This window comes from Mytilus californianus, unplaced genomic scaffold, assembly GCF_021869535.1.
Source record: "Mytilus californianus isolate M0D057914Y unplaced genomic scaffold, xbMytCali1.0.p SCAF_21, whole genome shotgun sequence".
Taxonomy (NCBI): domain Eukaryota; kingdom Metazoa; phylum Mollusca; class Bivalvia; order Mytilida; family Mytilidae; genus Mytilus; species Mytilus californianus.
This window is the reverse complement of record NW_026262670.1, coordinates 2,641,906-2,665,479: the sequence shown is the minus strand read 5'-3', so window position 1 is coordinate 2,665,479 and position 23,574 is coordinate 2,641,906. Positions and strand designations below refer to the sequence as shown.

The 23,574-nt window shown below is 32.8% G+C and overlaps 2 protein-coding genes and 1 long non-coding RNA gene across 8 annotated transcripts; 1 reads left to right on the top strand and 2 right to left on the bottom strand.

The window, feature by feature from the left end:
- Positions 1-3,165: 3,165 nt before the first annotated feature.
- Positions 3,166-4,530, top strand: LOC127731974 (uncharacterized). 2 transcript variants are annotated; one of them, XR_007995925.1, is made up of 2 exons: positions 3,166-3,381; positions 4,082-4,530. It is a non-coding gene; the product is annotated as an uncharacterized LOC127731974 (long non-coding RNA). The 2 variants fall into 2 exon arrangements; XR_007995924.1 differs by lacking the exon at positions 3,166-3,381 and adding an exon at positions 3,390-3,493.
- Positions 4,531-5,797: 1,267 nt separating this feature from the next.
- On the bottom strand, positions 5,798-16,667 carry LOC127731973 (uncharacterized). Of its 5 annotated transcripts, none has more exons than XM_052240938.1 (7): positions 16,501-16,667; positions 14,880-14,942; positions 13,138-13,256; positions 11,397-11,505; positions 9,552-9,731; positions 8,785-8,871; positions 5,798-6,382 (listed from the first exon to the last, which is right to left on the bottom strand). In XM_052240938.1, the coding sequence occupies exons 2-7, from the start codon at positions 14,938-14,940 to the stop codon at positions 6,279-6,281; spliced, it is 660 nt and encodes a 219-aa protein (XP_052096898.1). In that variant the 5' UTR covers positions 14,941-14,942; positions 16,501-16,667; the 3' UTR covers positions 5,798-6,278. The 5 variants fall into 5 exon arrangements, with proteins under 5 accessions (XP_052096898.1, XP_052096899.1, XP_052096901.1 ...); XM_052240939.1 differs by having other exon boundaries at positions 8,785-8,865; XM_052240941.1 differs by lacking the exons at positions 13,138-13,256; positions 14,880-14,942; positions 16,501-16,667 and adding an exon at positions 13,058-13,108.
- Positions 16,668-21,175: 4,508 nt separating this feature from the next.
- Positions 21,176-23,204, bottom strand: LOC127731972 (cholecystokinin receptor type A-like). Its single transcript, XM_052240937.1, has one exon. It carries the CDS (start codon positions 22,765-22,767, stop codon positions 21,403-21,405), a length of 1,365 nt encoding a protein of 454 aa, XP_052096897.1. The 5' UTR covers positions 22,768-23,204; the 3' UTR covers positions 21,176-21,402.
- Between the last annotated feature and the right edge of the window lie 370 nt (positions 23,205-23,574).

Below are 23,574 nucleotides of genomic sequence, written 5' to 3'. Positions count from 1 at the left end.
CGCACCTGCCATATGCGGGATTCGAGCTCACAATCTCAGTGTTGACAAGTTAGTAATACAGTAGTTCGACTACTTAGACAACTCGGCCACCGAGTTCCCCACTGAAGAAGAATATTTTTTAAAGCATTAATTTGCATCTCTGCCCCTGGCGACAGTTTTTTTTTTAAATCCTAAAAATGGCAATAATTTCATCGAAAAGGGAAAGTCGAGTACACCTCTATGCTCGGGCGTGTTTGAGATGATTTTTTTTTGTCTTGAAAAGTATAAAGCAAAAATATTTGATACACCATATCGCTTCAGATTCTATTATATTTATATATTTAGGTTACAGGTTGATGAAATAACATTAAAAATTCACAGTACTAAAAAATAAGATATATGGGTCAATTGAAATACCTAACTAATGAGTCATAAACAGAGTTGGTGTGTTTGGATAACAATTTTTTTTATTGAAAATCCTTGACGACAGACTTTACAAGTGGATCTTAAAAATGCATAACTTCCAAAAAATCCATTTTTTTGTGTGTATTATCTTGGGTAATTCGTCTTCAACCTCTGATAATTTTTAATCTGCCCTTCTACGAAATCTTTAATTAGAATTTTTAAAATTTTCAGAAAACCGATCATACAGTAGTTTTTTTTTAAAGTTTTTCAAAAGATTTGTTGTGATTTATATTACAACATAAGAGTTTCATCTTCAGAGAATAAGATTTAAAATAATATAAATTGACACGACTGTTTTACAGCAGTCTGGTAATAGAAGTTTTACTTTGTAGGATGATTTAAAACTTTCTTCTGAATTAAGAAACAAGCAGGATTATCCATAGTGTATTCACTGGGACCTTTAAATTTCTTCTAAGAGAAAGCCATCACTCATTGATTAATTTACCTGAGTACAAAAATTATCTTCTAAAAGATGAAAATACATGTTTTAACTCACAAAACTGCATGGGATGTTGTATCTATTTGATATCGATAATATATTTTCAATAGACTATTTTCATATTACCGACTTTTGACTACGGAGTTTATATTTTTTCGACAGGTTACTTTCTCTCTGGTAAGACATCCTGGTACTCGGTCAACCAAGAGCAACGTAAATCGGTACATTTTTTTTTGAGGAAATAAACTGTTTTATGTTTACATCATACAACAAAATAATCAGAAACAGTAAAATTTCCCCCCAGAGTGCACATATTATGTTTGATTTTACTTCTTTTGGTTGCTCTTACATGACCTAGTACCAGGATGTCCAACCACAGATTAAGAAACCTGTCAAAAAATTATATAATCCGGAGTCAAAAGTCGGTAATATGAAAAAAGTATCTGTTCAATGTAAACAGTGATTCAAACATAAAAGTTGATTTCTGACAAAATTTTCAACATTGTTCCTATTGTTTTGTTTTTGTTTTTTTGTGTTTGACAAATAAAAACTGGGAAATTATGATGTTTGGACGAAGGCCTTCTTAATTGTATTCTATAAGTAACCAAAAACAAACAAAAAAATGCAAATTTTAATAGAAACAATGCTAAAATTTTTGTCAGAAATCAACAAAGAACAATAGCTATTGTATTTATTCAATGGAACAATAGAGCTGACAAAAATTTAAATAGATTGAAGAATAGATGAATCTGCGGAAAAGTTTCATTTGGTTCCAATAAGTGTAATAATTGTTGAAAATTTGATAAGCAAGCAGGGATGAAAAACAATTTGCACAATTTGATATTGGGGGAGGGGGACTATTCTGTCAAATAAAATTAGGGAAGCAAGTGTGTAACAAGCATGGAAATAAATTGTGGGTGGCATTGCCACTTGAAATACATGTACATAAATTGTAATATTAAAAAAGAATATTCCAAAATATCCCACTTCACCCAATGCAACCCATCCCCAAACCCAAAGCCATAGAGGATCAAGTGGTATTCCCTTTATTGTTAGCATATATTTATATGTATATTGAAAATAAAAAAAAAAATCAAATTTAGTTCAATTTAAGCATATTAATGTATGATATATTACAATTACAGCATAAATTCAGAATGTATGGAAGGAATATGTACAATCGTGGATGATACAAGTACATTTATATTATTTTTATCAAAAAGTAATCTACATGTACATATTTTGGTTTACATACCTTATAACACTGAGAATATAGACATTTTTGTGGGCGTATGACATTCGTGCCGATTTTATAAATTTTCAATCTTTCATTTGCGCCAATTTGATTGTTTCATTAGCGCCGATTCAATAATTTCAAGTTCCATTTGCTCCTTTTTGCATTTTAGTGCTGTGCTATTTTCATGGTGTAAAGATGTTTTATTGTCCTTTAACATTTTAAAGGCTTTAAATAGATTTTTATATCATTTGATATTTTATTGCTATACTTAGTTATTTTATGTAAACAGAGTGCTTTTAACCTTAAAATTGACATGTTTTGCTCGAAATCCTACTTCCACCTCCCCATTGTGGGTAGAGGGCAACAGTTATATGCATGTTTTAATTGATAATTTATAACATATGTATAACTGGCTAGCGGAAGAGGTTTATAATATTCACCTGTAATTTACCTGTAAAACAATCGGCGCAAATGAAAGAAATAATCGGCGCAAGTGAAAGAAAAAATCAGCGCAAGTGAAATGCAGATCGGCGCAAATACAAAACGCCGATTTTTGTGAGATAAGTAGTTTCCCTTTGTCTTATTTTTTGTTTAGATAGTGGGCACTGTTATAATAGATTTCTTTGTACATGTGTTTCTAAGCCTAAGGCCCAGGGGCACTGCCATAAAATTCTACACTTATTGATAAACATAGACATGTATTCAGATTATTTTTTTTTAAAATCATAATTTTTATTTTATATACATGTATTAGTAAATACTAGTAAATAATTTGATAAACGAATGCATATAATGTAATTTTATTATTTAATTGTGCATTCATAATATATATGGTTGTTGGCTCTGATTCTGATCAATGCTAATATACTAAATATACATGTACACTGTGAAGTTTATTGTTGGAATTATCAATTATGTTAATCAATTATATTTGATTTTTATGCCCTTTATTGGTCCTGTAATTTGGGAAATAAAAATATTCTATTCTATTCTATTCTGTACATGATATGTAAATAACACACAACTACAATGTATATAAGTCACAACTACAATATATATAAGTCACAACTACAATGTTTATAAGTCACAACTACAATATATATAAGTCACAACTACAATGTTTATAAGTCACAACTACAATATATATAAGTCACAACTACAATGTTTATAAGTCACAACTACAATATATATATAAGTCACAACTACAATGTATATAAGTCACAACTACAATGTATATAAGTCACAACTACAATGTATATAAGTCACAACTACAATGTTTATAAGTCACAACTACAATATATATATAAGTCACAACTACAATGTATATAAGTCACAACTACAATGTATATAAGTCACAACTACAATGTATATAAGTCACAACTACAATGTTTATAAGTCACAACTACAATATATATATATAAGTCACAACTACAATGTATATAAGTCACAACTACAATATATATAAGTCACAACTACAATGTATATAAGTCACAACTACAATATATAAGTCACAACTACAATGTGTATAAGTCACAACTACAATGTATATAAGTCACAACTACAATGTATATAAGTCACAACTACAATATATATAAGTCACAACTACAATGTGTATAAGTCACAACTACAATGTATATAAGTCACAACTACAATGTTTATAAGTCACAACTACAATGTATATAAGTCACAACTACAATATATAAGTCACAACTACAATGTATATAAGTCACAACTACAATATATAAGTCACAACTACAATGTGTATAGGTCACAACTACAATATATAAGTCACAACTACAATGTGTATAAGTCACAACTACAATGTATATAAGTCACAACTACAATGTTTATAAGTCACAACTACAATATATAAGTCACAACTACAATGTATATAAGTCACAACTACAATGTTTATAAGTCACAACTACAATGTATATAAGTCACAACTACAATGTGTATAGGTCACAACTACAAAATAAACATGTAAACCCCACTAAATAATAATTATGAAAGATACAGAGCTATAAAATTTGCAAGGTTGAGCTTTAATGATATCTCTCAAATTATTTTCTTAAACTTTCAACTAAAATGTACCGACACAATAAGTTAGCTAGTCTATTTCATCGTGAACAAACTATATTGACAGTATACTATTCCCAAATAAAAAACTTTTACCTTTCAAATCTATCATGTTATATATGCCTCAAAGAGCTTACCATTTTAAAAGTTTTTTGTTGGCACTTTTTATAGCAATTACAAAAAAATGTAGCAATTAAAGCATGACAAGAGCGTAGGTTTGTCATTTCACTTGTTATACTCCATATAAAAATAGCAAAGACGAAAGACAAGAATGTTTTTATGTTTTGGACAAATATACTTATCGAGAGTAGAGGAATCCAGTGAAAACTTCCCATATCTATACAAGAAGGACCTCTGGTATCTGTAAATCAGTATCACAGGCTAGCCCACGCAGATGCTGTGAAACTTGCTTCTCACATTTTAAAATATGTATGACATCCTCAGGCGAGGCATGATAATATTGGAAGCTCCCACAAGGAGAATTATTTTTGATTAAGCACTGTTGTGACATATTAGTAGGGTACCGTTATCTATTCTTTGACTGTGTACGACCTATCTTATTACGAATGTATATCATTTTATCAACTGTTACAATAACTCGAATAATTCAGCGCCCTCTATCCACTACCTTTTCTAATGGAGTGATCGTAGTGATCGGAATATAACGACTGGATTATTCGGGTTACTGTTAATACTTTGGCTTTCTCAACTAATCTGCTTTATATTACTTCTTTTTTGAAGAAGTCATATTAGGGGAGATAACTCAAAGAAAAAGCTTCTACAAGATTTCCCAACTAAGATAATTTAAAGTGTCGCGGGCCTCAATCCTTTTGGGGACTATAATATTTAAGTCACGCTTTTATATGTATCAACTTCATTCCACTGCCATCGAAAAACCACATCCTCGTTGATGACTGTTAACCTCCAGATGTCTTTTGGTTATCTGTGTCGTTTGGATGCTGTCTCATTGATGTTTACCCCACACCGGCCTTTATCCATAATACCAGATCCCAGATCAGCGTTAAGTATGAAATAAAAAAGTAAGACGTAAGTAATCAAGAATCGTAGATGTGGTGTGATCTTTGTTTTAAAGAGGTTCTAGATTTGGGTTTACATAATAGAGAATAATGGGGTGCTTAAATATAAGGAACATAAAATAATTGGCAAATAATATAGAGAATAGAGAAAAGAGCATATCAAATTAAAGGATACAGAAATGAAGAACCCCTATTTCAGGCCCTTATAAAACTATTTCCGTTGTCAAAGGGAAACTAATCGTTTTTGTATGAAACTTCCGAAACTAAGGTTTCAACTCCCTCAGGCAAAGTTGACTTAAGATAAATTTGGCTATTTGTTTTAGGTATTTTTGTCATATAGCTCTTCAACTGTTTCGGTACTTATACATCCCTCGGATTTCAAATGTTTGGCTTTGAGCGTTCTTGATGAAGGTAAATCCAGAAAAGCGCTTCGGACGCACAAATTATTGAACGTGTTGTTTTCAATTTTTTTCCAAGTTCAAACGGCATTTGATGCATTTGATTTGTTTGATAATGATTAACTATTTTTGAACCATGGTTTGATATAAAAAATAAAACGTGTCTCAATGAAAACATAAAAAAAAAACAATACATGAAAAAAGCAAAGAAACAAAACAAAGCAAAGCAACTAAAAACACGTGTAAATTTAAACTTTTCCTCACGATAACGAACTACTGTACCCCTTTTGCCAGTACAAATATTCGATAAACAGGGAGTTGATGATCGATGAATGTGAAAAGGCTTCAGTAAGGGAGCTATCATTTGATTTTTATGGGGGGGGGGGTGTCTCATCCTGCCTTTTTTTTTACTCAAAACTCCTGTCCTGCCTATTTTTTTTCAAATTTCATCCTAGCCCCCCATAAAAATCAAATGGTAGCTCCCTAAGCTATGGTCATTTGTAGTTCCTGAGAAACTACACCAAAAATGGATACTTTAGAAAAGAATCATACGTTTTACAGACTCCGAAATCAAATATGTTATTTAGTTAATATATCAAATGTAACATTGCAAAATATATAATTATTTGTCGTCTGTCTATGAATTATTTCTTTGTGACATCTACCTTTGGTGCCTTGTACTGGTAGCCATCTTTGTTGGTCCTCACTGTGTTAGGGATGGCGTTGAAATGTTGGTCCCGCTGTGCATCTGTGGAATAATAAATAATGAAACTATCCATTTTTTTAAAAATTTTGATACGTACTTTAAAATTAGTAACACAGATGTTTGAAATGTTTAAAGAACTTTATTACTCAAATATTTTCATCTAATCAATTAGGCTTAAACGACCATTTAATCTAGAACTGGCTGGAGCATACCGCCATTTTTTTTTTGCAATCATACATTTTTCGGAAACTTTGAAGTCATTCAAATACAAGTATTAAATGGTTACAGAGTTTTATATCAATAGAGGAAAGTTTTTTTTTATCTAAAAAAAATCACCCCCGGTTTTTGGAGGGGTTCGTATTGCTCAGTCTTTAGTTTTCTATGTTGAGTTTTGTATACTGTTGTTTGTGTTTTGATCTTTTTCGTTTTTTGCAATAGCGTTGTCAATCTGTTTTCGACTTATGAGTTTGAATGTTCCTTTGGTATCTTTCGCTTCTCTACTAGGAGGTGACTGTATAATAGTATGACGGGTGATAGCAGGTCCTAGGAGGTGACTGTATAATAGTATGACGGGTGATAGCAGGTCCTATAAGGGGACTGTAGAGTAGTATGACGGCTGATACATGTAGCAGGTCCTAGGAGATGACTGTAGAATTGTATGACGGGTGATAGCAGGTCCTATAAGGGGACTGTAGAGTAGTATGACGGCTGATACATGTAGCAGGTCCTAGGAGATGACTGTAGAATTGTATGACGGGTGATAGTAGGTCCTGTAAGGGGACTGTAGAATAGTATAACGGATGATAGCAGGTCCTAGGAGATGACTGTAGAATTGTATGACGGGTGATAGCAGGTCCTGTAAGGGGACTGTAGAATAGTATGACGGCTGATAGCAGGTCCTAGGAGATGACTGTAGAAATGTATGACGGGTGATAGCAGGTCCTGTAAGGGGACTGTAGAATAGTATAACGGATGATAGCAGGTCCTATGAGATGACTGTGGAATTGTATTACGAGTGATATCAGGTGCTAGACGATGACTGTATAATTGTATGACGGCTGATAACAGGTCCTAGGAAATAACTGTAGAATTGTATGACGGCTGATAGCAGGTCATAGGAAATAACTGTAGAATTGTATAACGAGTTAAAGCAGGTCATAGGAGGTGACTGTAGAATTGTATGACGGGTTATAGCAGGAGATAACTATGAGGTCCTAGATGATGACTGTATAATTGTATGACGGCTGATAGCAGGTCCTAGGAAATAACTGTAGAATTGTATAACGAGTTAAAGCCGGTCCTAGGAGAGGAGATGACTGTAGAATTGTATGACGGGTTATAGCAGGTCCTAGGAGGTGATGGTAGAATTGTATGACTGGTCATAGCAGGTCCTAGGAGATAACTGTATAATTGTATGACGGGAGATACAAGTCCTAGGAGATGACTGTATAATTGTTCGACGCGTAATAGCAGGTCCCAATTGTGCGGCAGGTTGTCAGGCAATTCTGGTAGATTCAATTTGCTAGTTCCAATTTTGACTTTTACTTATTTTCTGGGTGTAGTAGTTTAACTGATTCCCGTAAAATATTGTCCGATCTTTTAATGAACTTCAATTTTATTTATACTGATAACTTGACAAAATTTTTTCAAACAAAAGTATTTTTATCATTTGTTTATTTAAATTGTCATAAATGAAAAATGATAGAGATTTTCCTTGCTTTCACTGAAGCTTTAGGCAAAATGTTTAAGTAATCATATGTGAATTAAAATCAAAATTTAAGGTTTGTAAAACTAATCTGTTGTAAAATAAATACATTAGAGAATTGTTCCGTGAATTTTTTTTTCGATTTTTAGTGCCAGCAAATGGATACGTTGTCATTTTTTTATTTCGAAAAAGGACAATTTTGATTTATAAAATTCTGTTCTTTTACATTTATACTGTTTTGAGAAAAAGGTAATTTCCACGGAAAATTATTACATACAGTTTAATTGAAAATTGTTTAATTTTAAACTAGAGTCTTTTTCGGTTTATTTGTTTTTTGTATTTACTGTCTTATTTATCCAAGACCCATGAAAGGGGGATAACTGAGATCACATTTCACAATAGGCCAAATACATGTAACATTTTAGAATTAGAAACTTAATTTTACCCTTCATTTCAACTTCCTTAAATAAATTATCAGAAATAATGAAACCACAAATTAGACGGAACAGTTTTTATACGCCCGTCTTAGTCGGGACGTATTATGGTATTACGTTGTCCGTCCGTGCATCTGTCTGTCCGTCAACACTACAGTGGCGTAGGGAATAGACTGCAAAGTGAGCATGGGCAAATTTCTGAAAGTGACGAGCCAAAAAAAAATACCCACATCTATAGTCTAATCAATAGTCTAATAGTCTAGAAGTTAGTCAGTGTCAGGTAAGAAAAGACTAACAATACTTACCACTGTGTTCTCTGTATGGTGGAGGTGGACTGGAAATTCTATAAAAATCATCTGACGTGTTGGACACGTGAGTACCGTTTCCTGCAACTTAAAAATAACTTTGTTATCCATAGTTAATGGACTATTTAAAAGTCATACGTAACTTTTTCAGTTCAAATCTTGGATGGGTTTCATATTCATAGATGTTATTGTTCAACATGAAAGTAATGTGAATCGTCCAAATGAAGGGAATATCAACGAAAGAAGTATTATCACTTACATATCACATCGATTTACTTGTCTATCTTTTAATCAGTGGTTCTAGTATAATATTTAAATCGTTTGAAAGATGCAGTCTATACGGTGACATTCATTTTTGTTTTGTTTTTTTTTGTTTTTTCTGTTGTTACTTCTGTAAAAGGAAAAAAAAAACACATTGGATAGAGGTATAGGGGAGGGTTGTGATCTCAAAAAAACATGTTTAACCCCGCCGCATTTTTGCCCCTGTCCCAAGTCAGGAGCCTCTGGCCTTTGTTAGTCTTGTATGATTTTTAATTTTAGATTCTTTTATACATTTCGGAGTTTAGTATGACGTTTATTATCACTGAACTAGTACATATTTTTGTTTAGGGGAAACACGCCTCCGGGTGCGGGATTTTCTCGCTGTATTGAAGATCCATTGATGGCCTTTGGCTGTTTTCTGCTCTTTGGTCGGGTTGTTGTCTCTTTGACACATTCCCCATTTCCATTTTCAATTTTATTTACAATATAATTTAAAAAAATGATACCTGGATATATTGCACTGATGGCATTATGCTTGGTTGACATATTCCTTTTCTTCAGTTTATTTTGCAGCATTCTGTATTTGTAACAGACACAGCTAGTAACAACAAACATGGCTGCCGCCATTACACTGACAACGATCAGGATGACAAGACTTCCAATACCCTGTTTGAAGGTTTCTACATCTGAAATTTGGAATATATTGCTGTGAACAAATAAAATATATCACGTCAGGAAAATATTTGATTACAAAGATCAAAGTAACACTCTATAAATGTGTTTCCTGGATTTACCTTCATCAGGAATTATTATGCCCCCAAAATATAAAACCAAGGATGTATTGAAATTTGTTTTTCATGTTAAAATAACAAAACAGATATGTTTTTTACTGCAGCGAGTAGTTTTACAACGCTAAAAATGACCTTGTTGACCGTTGTATCTTTTTCTGGTAATATATAGCAGAAGAAAAAGGATTTAATTCTTATTTCTAAAAAAAATCCTTCATACATACCTTTACAAAAGTAAGCATCACCACAAGGATCGGCCATTTGGTTAACATCCTTCATAATACCTTTACACATGTAAACATAGTCACAAGGATCAGCCATACGGTTAACATCCTTCATACATACCTTTACATATGTAAACATCGTCACAAGGATCAGTCATACGGTTAACATCCTTCATACATACCTTTACATATGTACACATCGGCACAAGGATCAGCCATACGGTTAACATCCTTCATACATACCTTTACATATGTAAACATCATCACCAGGATCAGCCATACGGTTAACATCCTTCATACATACCTTTACATATGTAAACATCGTCACAAGGATCAGTCATACGGTTAACATCCTTCATACATACCTTTACACATGTAAACATCATCACCAGGATCAGCCATACGGTTAACATCCTTCATACATACCTTTACATATGTAAACATCGTCACAAGGATCAGTCATACGGTTAACATCCTTCATACATACCTTTACATATGTAAACATCGTCACCAGGATCAGCCATACGGTTAACATCCTTCATACATACCTTTACATATGTAAACATCGTCACAAGGATCAGTCATACGGTTAACATCCTTCATACATACCTTTACATATGTAAACATCGTCACAAGGATCAGTCATACGGTTAACATCCTTCATACATACCTTTACATATGTAAACATCATCACAAGATCGGCCATGTGGTAAACATCCTTCATACATACCTTTACATATGTAAACGTCGTCACAAGGATCGGCCATGTGGTTAACATCTTTCATACATATCTTTACATATGTAAACTTCATCACAAGGGTTGTTCATGTAGTTGACATCTTTCATACATACTTTTACATATGTAAACATCGTCACAAGGATCGGTCATGTGGTTAACATCCTTTATACATACTTTTACATATGTAAACATCGTCACAAGGATCGGCCATGTGGTTAACATCCTTGATACATTCTTTATATATGTAAACATCGTCACAAGGATCGACCATGTGGTTAACATCCTTCATACATTCCTTTCCATATACAAACATCGTCACAAGGATCGGCCATGTGGTTAACATCTTTCATACATATCTTTACATATGTAAACTTCATCACAAGGATTGGCCATGTAGTTGACATCTTTCATACATACTTTTACATATGTAAACATCGTCACAAGGATCGGCCATGTGGTTAACATCCTTGATACATTCTTTTACATATGTAAACATCGTCACAAGGATCGACCATGTGGTTAACATCCTTCATACATACCTTTCCATATGCAAACATCGTCACAAGGATCGGCCATGTGGTTAACATCCTTCATACATACCTTTACATATGTAAACGTCGTCACAAGGATCGGTCATGCGGTTAACATCCTTCATACATGTCTGGAAGAACGAACACTGTTTACAACGTACTTCATATCCTTTGTCCGACTGTAAATAATAAAGTACATTGACTGTAGAAATAGTTACGTTACTCTGAAACAGTATCATACGGTACAATCATTGGAGACATAATTACATTACTCTGAGGCAGTAACTAACAGTACATTGACTGACGAAATAATAACATCTACTCTGAGGCAGTTACTTACAATACATTGACTGTAGAAATAATTACATTACTCTGAGGCAGTAACTACCGGAACATTGACTGTAGAAATAATTACATTACTCTGAGGCAGTTACTAACGATACATTGGCTGTAGAAATAATTACATTACTATGAGTCAGTAACTTACTAAACATTGACTGTAGAAATAATTACATAACCATGAGTCAGTAACTTACTATACATTGACTGTAGAAATAGTTACAATACTACGGAGCAGTAACTCACGGTCATTTACTGTAGAAACAATTACACTACTTCAAAAGCAGTAACTGACCGTACACTGACTGTAGAAATACTTACGTTACTCTGAAACAGTAACATACGTTACAATCATTGGAGACATAATTACATTACTCTGAGGCAGTAACTAACAGTACATTGACTGACGAAATAATAACATTACTCTGAGGCAGTTACTTACAATACATTGACTGTAGAAATAATTACATAACTCTGAGGCAGTAACTACCGGAACATTGACTGTAGAAATAATTACATTACTCTGAGGCAGTTACTTACGATATATTGACTGTAGAAATAATTACATTACTCTGAGGCAGTTTCTAACGATACATTGACTGTAGAAATAATTACATTACTATGAGTCAGTAACTTACTAACATTGACTGTAGAAATAGTTATATTACTTTGAGGCAGTAACTTACATACATTGACTGCAGAAATAATTACATTACTATGAGTCAGTAACTTACTAAACATTGACTGTAGAAATAATTACATAACCATGAGTTAGCAACTTACTATACATTGACTGTAGAAATAATTACATTACTATAAGGCAGTAACTTACTGTAAATTGACTGTAGAAATAGTTACAGTAGTTAGACGTTGGACATTCGTCGTATTTATTACTATGAGGCAGTAACTTACGATACATTGACTGTAGAAATAGTTACAGTAGTCAGACGTTAAACTTTCGTCATATTTATTACAATGAGACAGTAACTTACGGTAAATTGACTGTAGAAATAGTTACAGTAGTCGGACGTTGGACATTCGTCGTATTTATTACTATGAGGCAGTAACTTACGGTACATTGCCTGTAGAAATAGTTACAGTAGTCGGACGTTGGACATTCGTCGTATTTATTACTATGAGGCAGTAACTTACGGTACATTGACTGTAGAAATAGTTACAGTAGTCTGACGTTAAACTTTCGTCATATTTATTACAATGAGACAGTAACTTACGGTAAATTGACTGTAGAAATAGTTACAGCAGTCGGACGTTGGACATTCGTCATATTTATTAATCTGCGGCAGTAACTTACGGTACACTGACTGTAGAAATAGTTACAGTAGTCAGACGTTGGGCATTCGTCGTATATTTTACTTTGAGGCAGTAACTTACGGTGCATTGACTATAGAAATAGTTACAGTAGTCAGACGTTGGACATTCGTCGTATATTTTACTATGAGACAGTTACTTACGGTGCATTGACTGTAGAAATAGTTACAGTAGTCAGACGTTGGACATTCGTCATATTTATTACTATCCCAATCCCAATGGTGTTCAGGCTTGTCTGGTGGATGGTGATGTCTTCCATGTACTGTAATATATATATTATTTTATTAATAGCTCCGCTTCGCTGCTGGTGGCATTAAGTTTAAAGCTCCACTCAATCAGTACAAAGTCAGTACTTGGTTTACAGTCGCTGCTGGTGACATTAAGTTTAAAGCTCCACTCAATCAGTTTTAAGTCAGTACTAAGCTTACAGTCGCTGCTGGTGACATTTAAGCTTCAAGCTCCACTCAATCAGTTCAAAGTCAGTACTAAGCTTACAGTGTATGTCTTTAATTTTATGTTTTCCTTTTTTGCGACAAATTATGGTTTTGACAGACAAAAAAGGGTGATTTGTACTGACATAAAGTTGACTTTGTATTCAAATGAGGGTTCAGTATTGCCAACGTCTTAAGGGCATACGATACAGTTTTGATCCCGTAATGAAATTTTGATGAATATTTGCATATAGGCTATTTTTTACCTGATTAAATCAAATATGCAATAGAAAATATACCACCATGTGCTACTTTTTGAGTAAATTGAGGTTGAAATTTCAGATATTTCCTCAAAATTCGGATTTGTGGACGTATTTTTCCTTTCGACAGAAATACATAACTTTTTTGTTTTAAAAGATAAACACAAGCTGTTTTTTGTTAAATCATTTGTAATTTCTGTTTTATATAAATGTTCTATAAATTTGTACATTTATTTTTACAAATAACTCATATTTATCAAATGTTCATGAATGTAGAAAAAAACGTAATTTTTTGCTGTATATTTATCAAATTTAAAATAATTGCACTATTGACTTTTTCCATGAAAATTGGTACACATAATCTTCATACGTAATCAAACCAAATGTCATTTTAAAAAAGAAGGGTCCTTGAACTCGTTTTCAAGTTAAATCAGTTTGAATGATAAAAATCAGTCGAAAACTGCATCTTTTCCCGATAAGTCACAGTTTGACGTCGCGAAAATAACAATTTACGTTAGCAACGTCATTACTTCCCCTGTAACTGTATCGTATGCCCTTAACGATTAATTAGTTTATGCAAAATCAAGAACTTTCTGAGACTTGGTGCGATATAAAAATAATGATATTCTATCAAACATTATTACTTCTTTTGTCAATTTTATTGCGGTGTAAAAGCGTTATACGAAACACATGATGCGTGTTGTCAGCGCCGTTTAAGTAATTCTTATAATTCAATTTAACCATAAAACAGGACAATAACGAGTTGAAAAAAATATTTGTTTCTTTTGTTTTAAATTTGTAAATGCATTGTAGTAATGTGTTTTTGTGAGCACGTGCAATCCTGGATGCTTGTTTTATAAGAATATAAAAAATCACTTTGAAACACTATATCCGTAGCCTCCATTTACCAATCAAAATGAATTGAAATGATTCGTTTATTCGTTCTGTTTGTCTTTTATACGCTAGTTTTCCATTCGACTTTTAGCTGTTTTGAATTAGTCGTCGATTTCACCATTCAATTCAGTGTCTGTTTTCTGTAGGCTGTCTTTAGTTTGATGTTCATTCATTCATTCATTTATTCATTTGAAACAGATTTAAATTCGAATAGAAATGTCATTCATGCGTTCGTTCGTTCGTTCGATCATTCATTCGTTCGTTCATTTTTCAGTGAATAAATTTTAATTATGTTCTCACCGTTCATTGGACACACGAGAATAAGACACGAAATGAAACTGATTAAGGTGGTTCTGTCCATATCTGAAAATTAACCGAAACATAAATAACAATATACCAAAAGGACTTGATGCACCCTAAGTACTATTTCTAGAGTCATTTTAGTTCGAGTATGTATTTAAATGTTAACTTCATTCAAATTGTAAATTTTTCCTTAAATGTTTTATAAATATTTTGCATTTTAAAAATTTTACAAGATTAGAAGGCATAGCTAATTTCTCATTGATGGACAGGGGCGGATCCAGGATTTTAGGTTAGGGCGGGCGCAAATTTAAAGTTTCGCCGAGCGGAGCTAGGCGAAATTTTTTTTGAGGTAAAATTATCGAAATATTCTTTATTAAGCTGAGGATAGCCCATGCTTTGCAAATTTTAGGGGGGGGGGCGCACGCCCGCCACGCACCCGCCTGAATCCGCCGCTGATGGAGGCAATACGAATGCCTTACTGGGACTTTACTATTTCATGTGAAAGCCGTCTTCAGCAATTTTTTTTATATCAATCATTTTAAAAGTTTAACATATATCACATACTATTTTCACTGAAGTAGTTATTATGTATGTTTTGACAGATAAATCCACTATATTGGCACGGATGGTTATGTGATTGTTTGTTTGTTTATATCTTTTATTGTCCGTCATTATAGATCAAGCCAAAGTAAGAGTAGAGCTGTTCCTAATTCCTGTCCATATCCATTATAGAGATAAAACAACAATATATATAATTTCGTATATTATAACGGACCTAGTTCAAAATACAGGAGATTGAATACTAGCACATGCACGTTCACATATTTCATTTTTCAATAAAACATATATGTAGTCGGTTCACAAAACGTAGTTTGAGAACAGTAATCATTGCAACATACAATAACTCACCGCTACTCGTAAATCGACCCCCAATTTATCTTAATTATTTGCCATTACACGTTTTTGATTTATCTGCATATGCATGTGCACTGTATTACACCCCATTTGTATACTGATTAGCTCCTATTCTAGTGAAGCTAACTTGTTTTTGCATTTCAATATTGACATTATTATTTTCAGATCTGTTAATACAATTATTTCCTTTTATGAAAAATTGTTTTGTTGTTATTTTGAATCAAATATTGTCATGAAGTTTGTCATTTTGTCAGTTTGTCTTTGCTTTATTTTTTTTTTTACAATTACATTTCTCACCATGTAGTGACATTCAAACATTAAAAAAAAGGCTTTGTATTTGTTGAAAATCAATTGATGTTTTGATAAAATTATCTTGATTTTTATTAGATTATATAAAATTGAGAATGGAAATGGGGAATGTGTCAAAGAGGCAACAACCCGAATATAAACTGTTATATGTTCTATTTCTTCGTTTCAGCAGTTGAAAGTCAGTTTTTGAAAATCAATATTTCATAACTCAGTTAAATATTGATAGATTGATTGTTTTCATAACATCTAGTAGCAAATGGTGTACGCATATTCAGGTCGATGATCACATTTTGGTTGATTAACGTCCACTAGCAAATATTTGAGGACGATAAAAAGAAGAACCCAATCTAATAAATCCTATTGTAATTTTCTGTCCAATTTTTCATCATCTTACCTTTCGTAACAAGTTATGGTCCTTTCTGATAAATAACAAATTCACAGTAAAATATGCGATACCTAAATTTGGCCGCAATCTTATTCTCCAATCAAGAATATCATTGTTTAATACATCACGATACCCTTTGTTAAATCGTATGTAGCATATATATACTTAACAGGGATGTGTATTGAATTAAACCACCTGATCTTATTCGTTCCATGTCAACTAAGAACAGAGAACATTGTGTATAAAAGTTGGAAAATATTCAATTTGACTTTAAATGACGGTTTAATTGATGAAATTCACATGATTTAAATTTAAATTATTTCTCCAAACTTTATTTTTCGTTACGCATCAGTAATATGTAACAGGATATATTTTATGACTTGAAAAAAGGTAATTTATAAAAATAAAGGAAGATTTTTATTTATGACGATAGAGCAATTATGATGATGATGGCTGTTTTAACAAACTGTACAAGATTATTTTTTTCTATTCATACAGTAATTATGAGTAAATGTATATGATACGTTTTCCGATTGTCCGTGTACACGACATGACTGTGTTTCCGATCGTCCGTGTGCAAGACACGTGTTTCCGATTGTCCGTGTGTACAACATGTGTTACCGATCTTCCGTGTGGAAGACCCGTGATTCCGATTTTTCGTGTGGAAAACCCGTGATTCCGATTGTCCGTGTGGACGACCCGTCATTCCGATTGTCCGTGTGAAAGACACGTGATTTTTGATTGCCCGTATGCAAGACACGTGTTTTCGATTGTCCGTGTGTACGACACTTGTTTCCGTTTGTCCGTGTGAACGACACGTATTCCGATTATCCGTGTACACGACATGTGTTTTCGATTGTACATTTGAACGACACTTGTTTCCGATTGTTCGTGTGAACGACACGTGTTTCCGATTATCCGTGTGCACCACACTTGTTTCCGATTGTCCGTATGAACGACACGTGTTTCCGATTGTCCGTGTCGTGCTGATCATTTTTGCTATTTACAGTTTATCTTTATCAACCAAAGTTTTTGCCAATGCAAAAAATGCAAGTATTAATAAAAATAATCATTAAATGGCAATAACTCCTATAAAGATTTGACTGAACATTTCGACCATCTTGACATATTTTTAGAAATTGTCCTGATGATAATTTTTGCATTGTAAAGTTGTTATCTATCTGTCAAGTATTTAAGAAAACAGTGAAAAAACCAAAAAATGTTTTAAAAAAAATTGTTATTGTCAGTAATAACTCCTCTAAGGACTGACCATTTGGGCCAATTAACTTATTGGTAGATCTTGTCTTGCTGATCATGTTTACTGTTTGAATTTCTGTCTTTCTGTTATAGCTTTCAAGATAATAGGCAAACATGCAAAAAAAAAAAAAAAAAGAAAATCAACATTGTCTAAAAGGGCAGTGGCTCCTATAAAAAAATCGACTAACGGTCTGACAAATTTGTACATCTTGTCTTGTAGATCATTTTAGCTATTTAAAGTTTCTTTTTACCTATTATAGTTTTAAAATAGTAGGCAATAAATGCACATTTAAAAAAAAATCGTTGTTTTAGGGCAATAACTGCTTTAAGAAGTCAAAGAGATGTTGAATATACAAAAGAGATATCAAAACTCATAATTTGATGACAAACTGACAAAGCCATTTCAAAAATCGAACAGTATACAAAACAAAACAAAGAAAACCAGAGACTGAGCAACACGAACCCGACCAAAAACTTAGGGTGGTCTCAGGTGCGGCTGAAGGGTAAGCAGATCCTGCTCCACATGTGAATACCGTCGTGTTGCTCAAGTAAGTACACACTTGGTAATGAATCTCATTCGGTGATGTCACCTTCGAGGAAAAGAAGACGGAATTGTGTTAAAAGCTTCATTGTTAGCAGCAACTCTCTATCAAAGAAATCATGATAGGAAATACAAACTCTGGAATATCGTATCATCTGGGAGATATATACTCCATATGCAGGCGCTTCTGGTATGTTTCTACATAGAAATGGAAAATTCACAATTGGGAAGCTGAAATCATGTCTTTTGTCGTGAAGTTTTGTTCTCAACCAATCCCTATTGCCGTAACAAAGGAAAAAAAGAAAAGAAACAAAACAAGATAAAAAAAAAAGGAAAAGAATACAAGAAAATGAAAATAAAAAAAGAAACTAAACATTATATTTCTATATTTCTATTTCTCAGTTTTTTTCCTTTTAAATAGCTTTATAGGTTAGTTCTTTTTTCTGTAGCATTACTGATATTGTGTTTCTCTCTGTATTGACAATCGTTTTTATAGCTTCATTGTAAGCAGGAAATCATGACAGGAAATGCAAACTCTAAAAGCCTATTCAAAATTAAAAAAAAAAATTGAGAAATAGAAATATAAAAATGTAATATTTAGTTTCTTTTTTTTTTAAATTGTGTTTCTTTATATACTGGTATTTTATTTCTCTGTGTATAGCAGTAACTGGTATTTTATTTCTCTCTGTATAGCATGTACTTTTATTGTTTTTCTCTCTCTAAGTAGTATTTGCTCTTATTGTATTTCTGTCTTTATGGCAGTAACTGGTATTGCTTGTATTTCTCTCTGTATAGCATGTACTGTTATTGTTTTTCTCTCTATCTAACATTTACTGTTACTGTATTTCTCTCTGAATATCATTTACTGGTATTGTGTTTCTCTCTGTATAGCAGTTACTTACCCAAAGGAACTTACTTTAGATAAATCAAATATTAACAGCAATAACTGTCCTTTCCTAGATTTAGTTATTTCAGTGTTATACCAGAAACTCTACAACAAAATTAACGACAAAAGGGTCGATTTTTCTCCCCTATTGTTATTTTATTCTTTTTTGGACAGTGATGTTCTTTTGGCACCGTTTTACGGTGTTTATAGATCCCAACCCGTTCGCTATGTCCGTGTCTGTAGTGACGTTTTGTATTTCAATGAGCGTAATCTATGGATTACTAGTAAGTTATTAAGTCAGTGATTTCGTTACCACAAATTACTTAAAACCTTTACTAAATTCTTCCATAAATACAAAGATTCGGTTTGCAAGTTTCACTGCACCCGTAGAAAACTTATTTCAAACGAAATAGCACATTCTTAATTTTACGGTCATGTTGTTAATCGAGCCAGGAAATTTAGATACGATCCGGGTAAACGTATCAATCCTTTAAATAAACTAATTCGTAAAGGTTACCAACTCAACACTGTAATTAAACCTTTGAATATTGTTTTTATTGGTATAACTATTGATTTTGTTATCAGTAAATTAAAACCGTACTAAATATTATTGTTATACACATATGTACTTTCAGGGTACTACAGTCTGTCGATACTTATATTTTGGAACTGCACAAGGTCATGTTTTTCTCCGATTGTTAATGACGTCTTTACATTAAATCCATTGGGTGTTGGATGTGTACTGATTGATATTTTAGTGTTAGATACATTATTGGCTTTGAAGTAGCTGTCAGTAACTGCAAGTACTCTCAGGTCTGAACTTTATGTCTTTTTTGTTGTTAGGGATGAGTGGTTGTCGTTGGTTCATTTTTGTCATATTTGTTTTTCGTAAACATTTTTGTTATGAATTAGGCCGTTAGTTTTCTCAATTGAATTGTTTCATATTTCTCATGTCGGGACCTTTTATAGCTGACTATACGGTATGGGTTTTTCTCATTGTTAAAGGCTGTACGGCTGCCTATAATTGCTTACACCCACTTCATTTGAACTTAGATGGATAGTTTTTTCATTGGCAATCACACCACATCTCCTTATTTTTATACTGCTATTGTATTTCTCTCTATCTAGCATTTTCTGTTATTGTATTCCTCTCTATATAGCATGTACTGTTATTGTATTCCTCTCTGTATAGCATGTACTGCTATTGTATTCCTCTCTGTATAGCATGTACTGTTATTGTATTCCTCTCTATATAGCATGTACTGTTATTGTATTCCTCTCTATATAGCATGTACTGTTATTGTATTCCTCTCTGTATAGCATGTACTGTTATTGTATTCCTCTCTGTATAGCATGTACTGTTATTGTATTTCTCTCTGTATAGGATTTACTGTTATTGTATTTCTCTCTGTGTAGCATTTACTAGCATTGTATTTCTCTTTGTATAGTATGTACTAACATTTTATTTCTCTCTGTATAGCATGTACTTGTATTATTGTATCCTCTCTGTATAACATTTACTGTTATTGTATTTTTCTCTGTATAGCATTTATTGACATTGTTTATCTCTCTATACAGCATTTACTGGTAATGTATTTCTCTCTATATATCATGTTCTGTTATTGTATTTTCTTTGTTAAGCAGTTACTAGTATAATTGTATTTTTCTCTGTATAGCATTTAATGGTATTGTATTTCTCCTTGTGTTGCAATTACTGGTATAATCATAGCCATTTCTGGTATTGTACTTCTCTCTGCATAGGTGTTATTGGCATAATTGTATTTTTCTCTGTAAAGCGTTTACTGGTATTTTATTTCTCGTTTTTGTAACAATGATTGATTTCTACGCGTGCAACAAATACGTTTGTAATCGATATTTATGTATGATCATTAGAATTCTGAGTACTGTCTTTTAAAACGTTAGGCTTGGAGCAGTCTTGATGACAGTTTCTTCAAATATGCGCTTAGAATATTTAGATATTTAAATATAATCATAAAGGCTACATTGTAAATCTTTAATCAACTTAAACAAAATAAATTTCGCTGAGCTCATTATTTACAATTAGAGTATTTAAAAAAAAAAAATAGAAGATAACTATAACAATCTCACCTCTTACACCCCTCCCCCCCAAAATAATTTAAAAAAAATCACTAGTAAAAGCAAAAAATCAAAAACAAAAAACACCGTTTTAAAACAAATGATTGTTAAAACGATCTTTCCGAATAAGTCAATGCTTACATGTTTTACATCTGGTAAAAATCTTAACTACTTCATTTTTAAATTTGCTATCTAAACACCAGTATACAATGGGATTGACCATGTTGTTTATAAAATAAGTTCTATAGAGAAGACTAGATATAACCAGTTCCCAGGTCTCCATGGTGTTCCAGTATTTCTCGTCGGTGTTACTGATCACTTCTATTATTAGATAAGGCAGGAAGCTTATTACAAAAATCAATGTAATTATAAATAACATTGTAGTTATTCTAAAGGTTCTTCTTTGTTTTCGGGACGCCATTTTGGACTGGTCGATGATTTTCAGTTGACCTTGACCTCTGTCTAAGGTACCAGTTCCAGAAGTTGAGTCGTATTCACCACTAGATACGTCAGACATGGCTCGTTTTAATTTTTGTCTGAACGATTTTTCTTTCTTCGTTTCTTTATTGATTTTCCTTGGTATACGTGGGGAATTGTACGATAGGTTTGAAAATTTAGATTTCTGTTTGATTATTGGTGAATGGCCATGCATATGTGGCCGAAAATTGCCATCTTTCTCTCTCAGACTTCCTAAGGGTGTTGATAGAGTGTCTTCTCCTGTAACAGTCCTTCTTGATCCTAATGGCGTATCTGTACCGAGACCTGACCCATTGAGGTTAGGTTCGTGGACTTTCTTCCGTTTCCGAACGGCTATTCCAACGTTAATGTATAAAATCGACACAATTAAAATCGAAAGAAGAAAAACAAGAATGAAAAATCCGTCATAAATCAAAGGAAATTCTGTAAAAGCAAAATCTTTTGAAATATAGCATTCTTTTCCTGTAATATTTGGTGTTCGTGTGTCAACGTCTGCAACGCCATATAGAAATATCATTGGTGACGCAGAAATCGCAGCTACAAAGGCGGTAACCCAACATATTATTTTTGTTCCCATGGCTGACAACTGTTTTTCCAATGGTTTGCATATTTTCCGATACCTATCTATAGCTATCAAATCTAAAACGTAAATAGAACCTAGAATCGTAAAAGTCAGGGCAAAGCTCAAAGATTTACAGACTTCATCCCATGTAAATGTGTATGGATACGCTAAGTCCAATATATGATACGGCATTCCGAATAAACACGTGATCAGATCAAAGGCAGCGAGACTCAGAATAAAAACGCGGGAGGTTGACCTTCGGAAACGGAACTTGTAGACGTAAAGAACCATTGTATTTCCGAGTATTCCAATGATCATCAACATAACTAAGTAGACAGTCACTGGAGTTAGAGCTTTTGCCTCGTATCTGTTCTCAGCCAATAGAATCTCCTCATAGTTTTCTATTAAGTTCTCCTGCACTCTCACAGTTCCAGTTGTACTATTCATTATGATCATATTTGTTGAATTCTGAATGTCTTTTTTGGTCCTTTTTCTTTCCCTCAGTCTCTATTTGTTCGTTTTTCTTTCCCTCAGTCTCTATTTGTTCCTTATTCAATTAATTTGGTCGTATTTGCTTTCCTTCTGTAAAACTATAAAAGTTATTCCAGATCACTATCTTTACTGTCAAACTAGGAGAAATTCTTCTAACTCAGTCCATCCATTATTTATCACAATGTTAAAATGACATGAAGTGCATATTGTGCGTCGATATATTATGTATTTTGAAGTTGCCTCATATACGATTTAAAACTGTCCTGCTATTCATTCGTATGATTAAAACGCTTCAATTTAAAAAATTTTTTCTAGTTAATATAACAATTATTATGTCTGTTTTAAACTTGTTATATAAACGCGTATCGGAAATTGTTACCACTTGTGAACACAAGATATGTTTGTCGGATATAACTATGTAGATACAATCCAAACCAAATTTGTAAATTTTATAAATAAAGGAACGTAATCGAATGGCAAAGTAGCAAACTGATTGATAGGATCATTGACTGATTGGTGTAAATTGACTAAAAAAAGATTTATTCGCAATTTAACGGAGAGATCTTGGACTTTATATAGATTTATTCACAATTTAAGGAGAGATCTTGGACTTTATATAGATTTATTCACAATTTAACGGAGAGATCTTGGACTTTAAATATATTTATTCTAAATCTGTATAAGCTCATAGACATCAATAACTTTACTTATATCTAGAACTTTATATAGTTTACTTAAGTTTTGTTTAAACTCAGGAAGTTCTAGATCTTA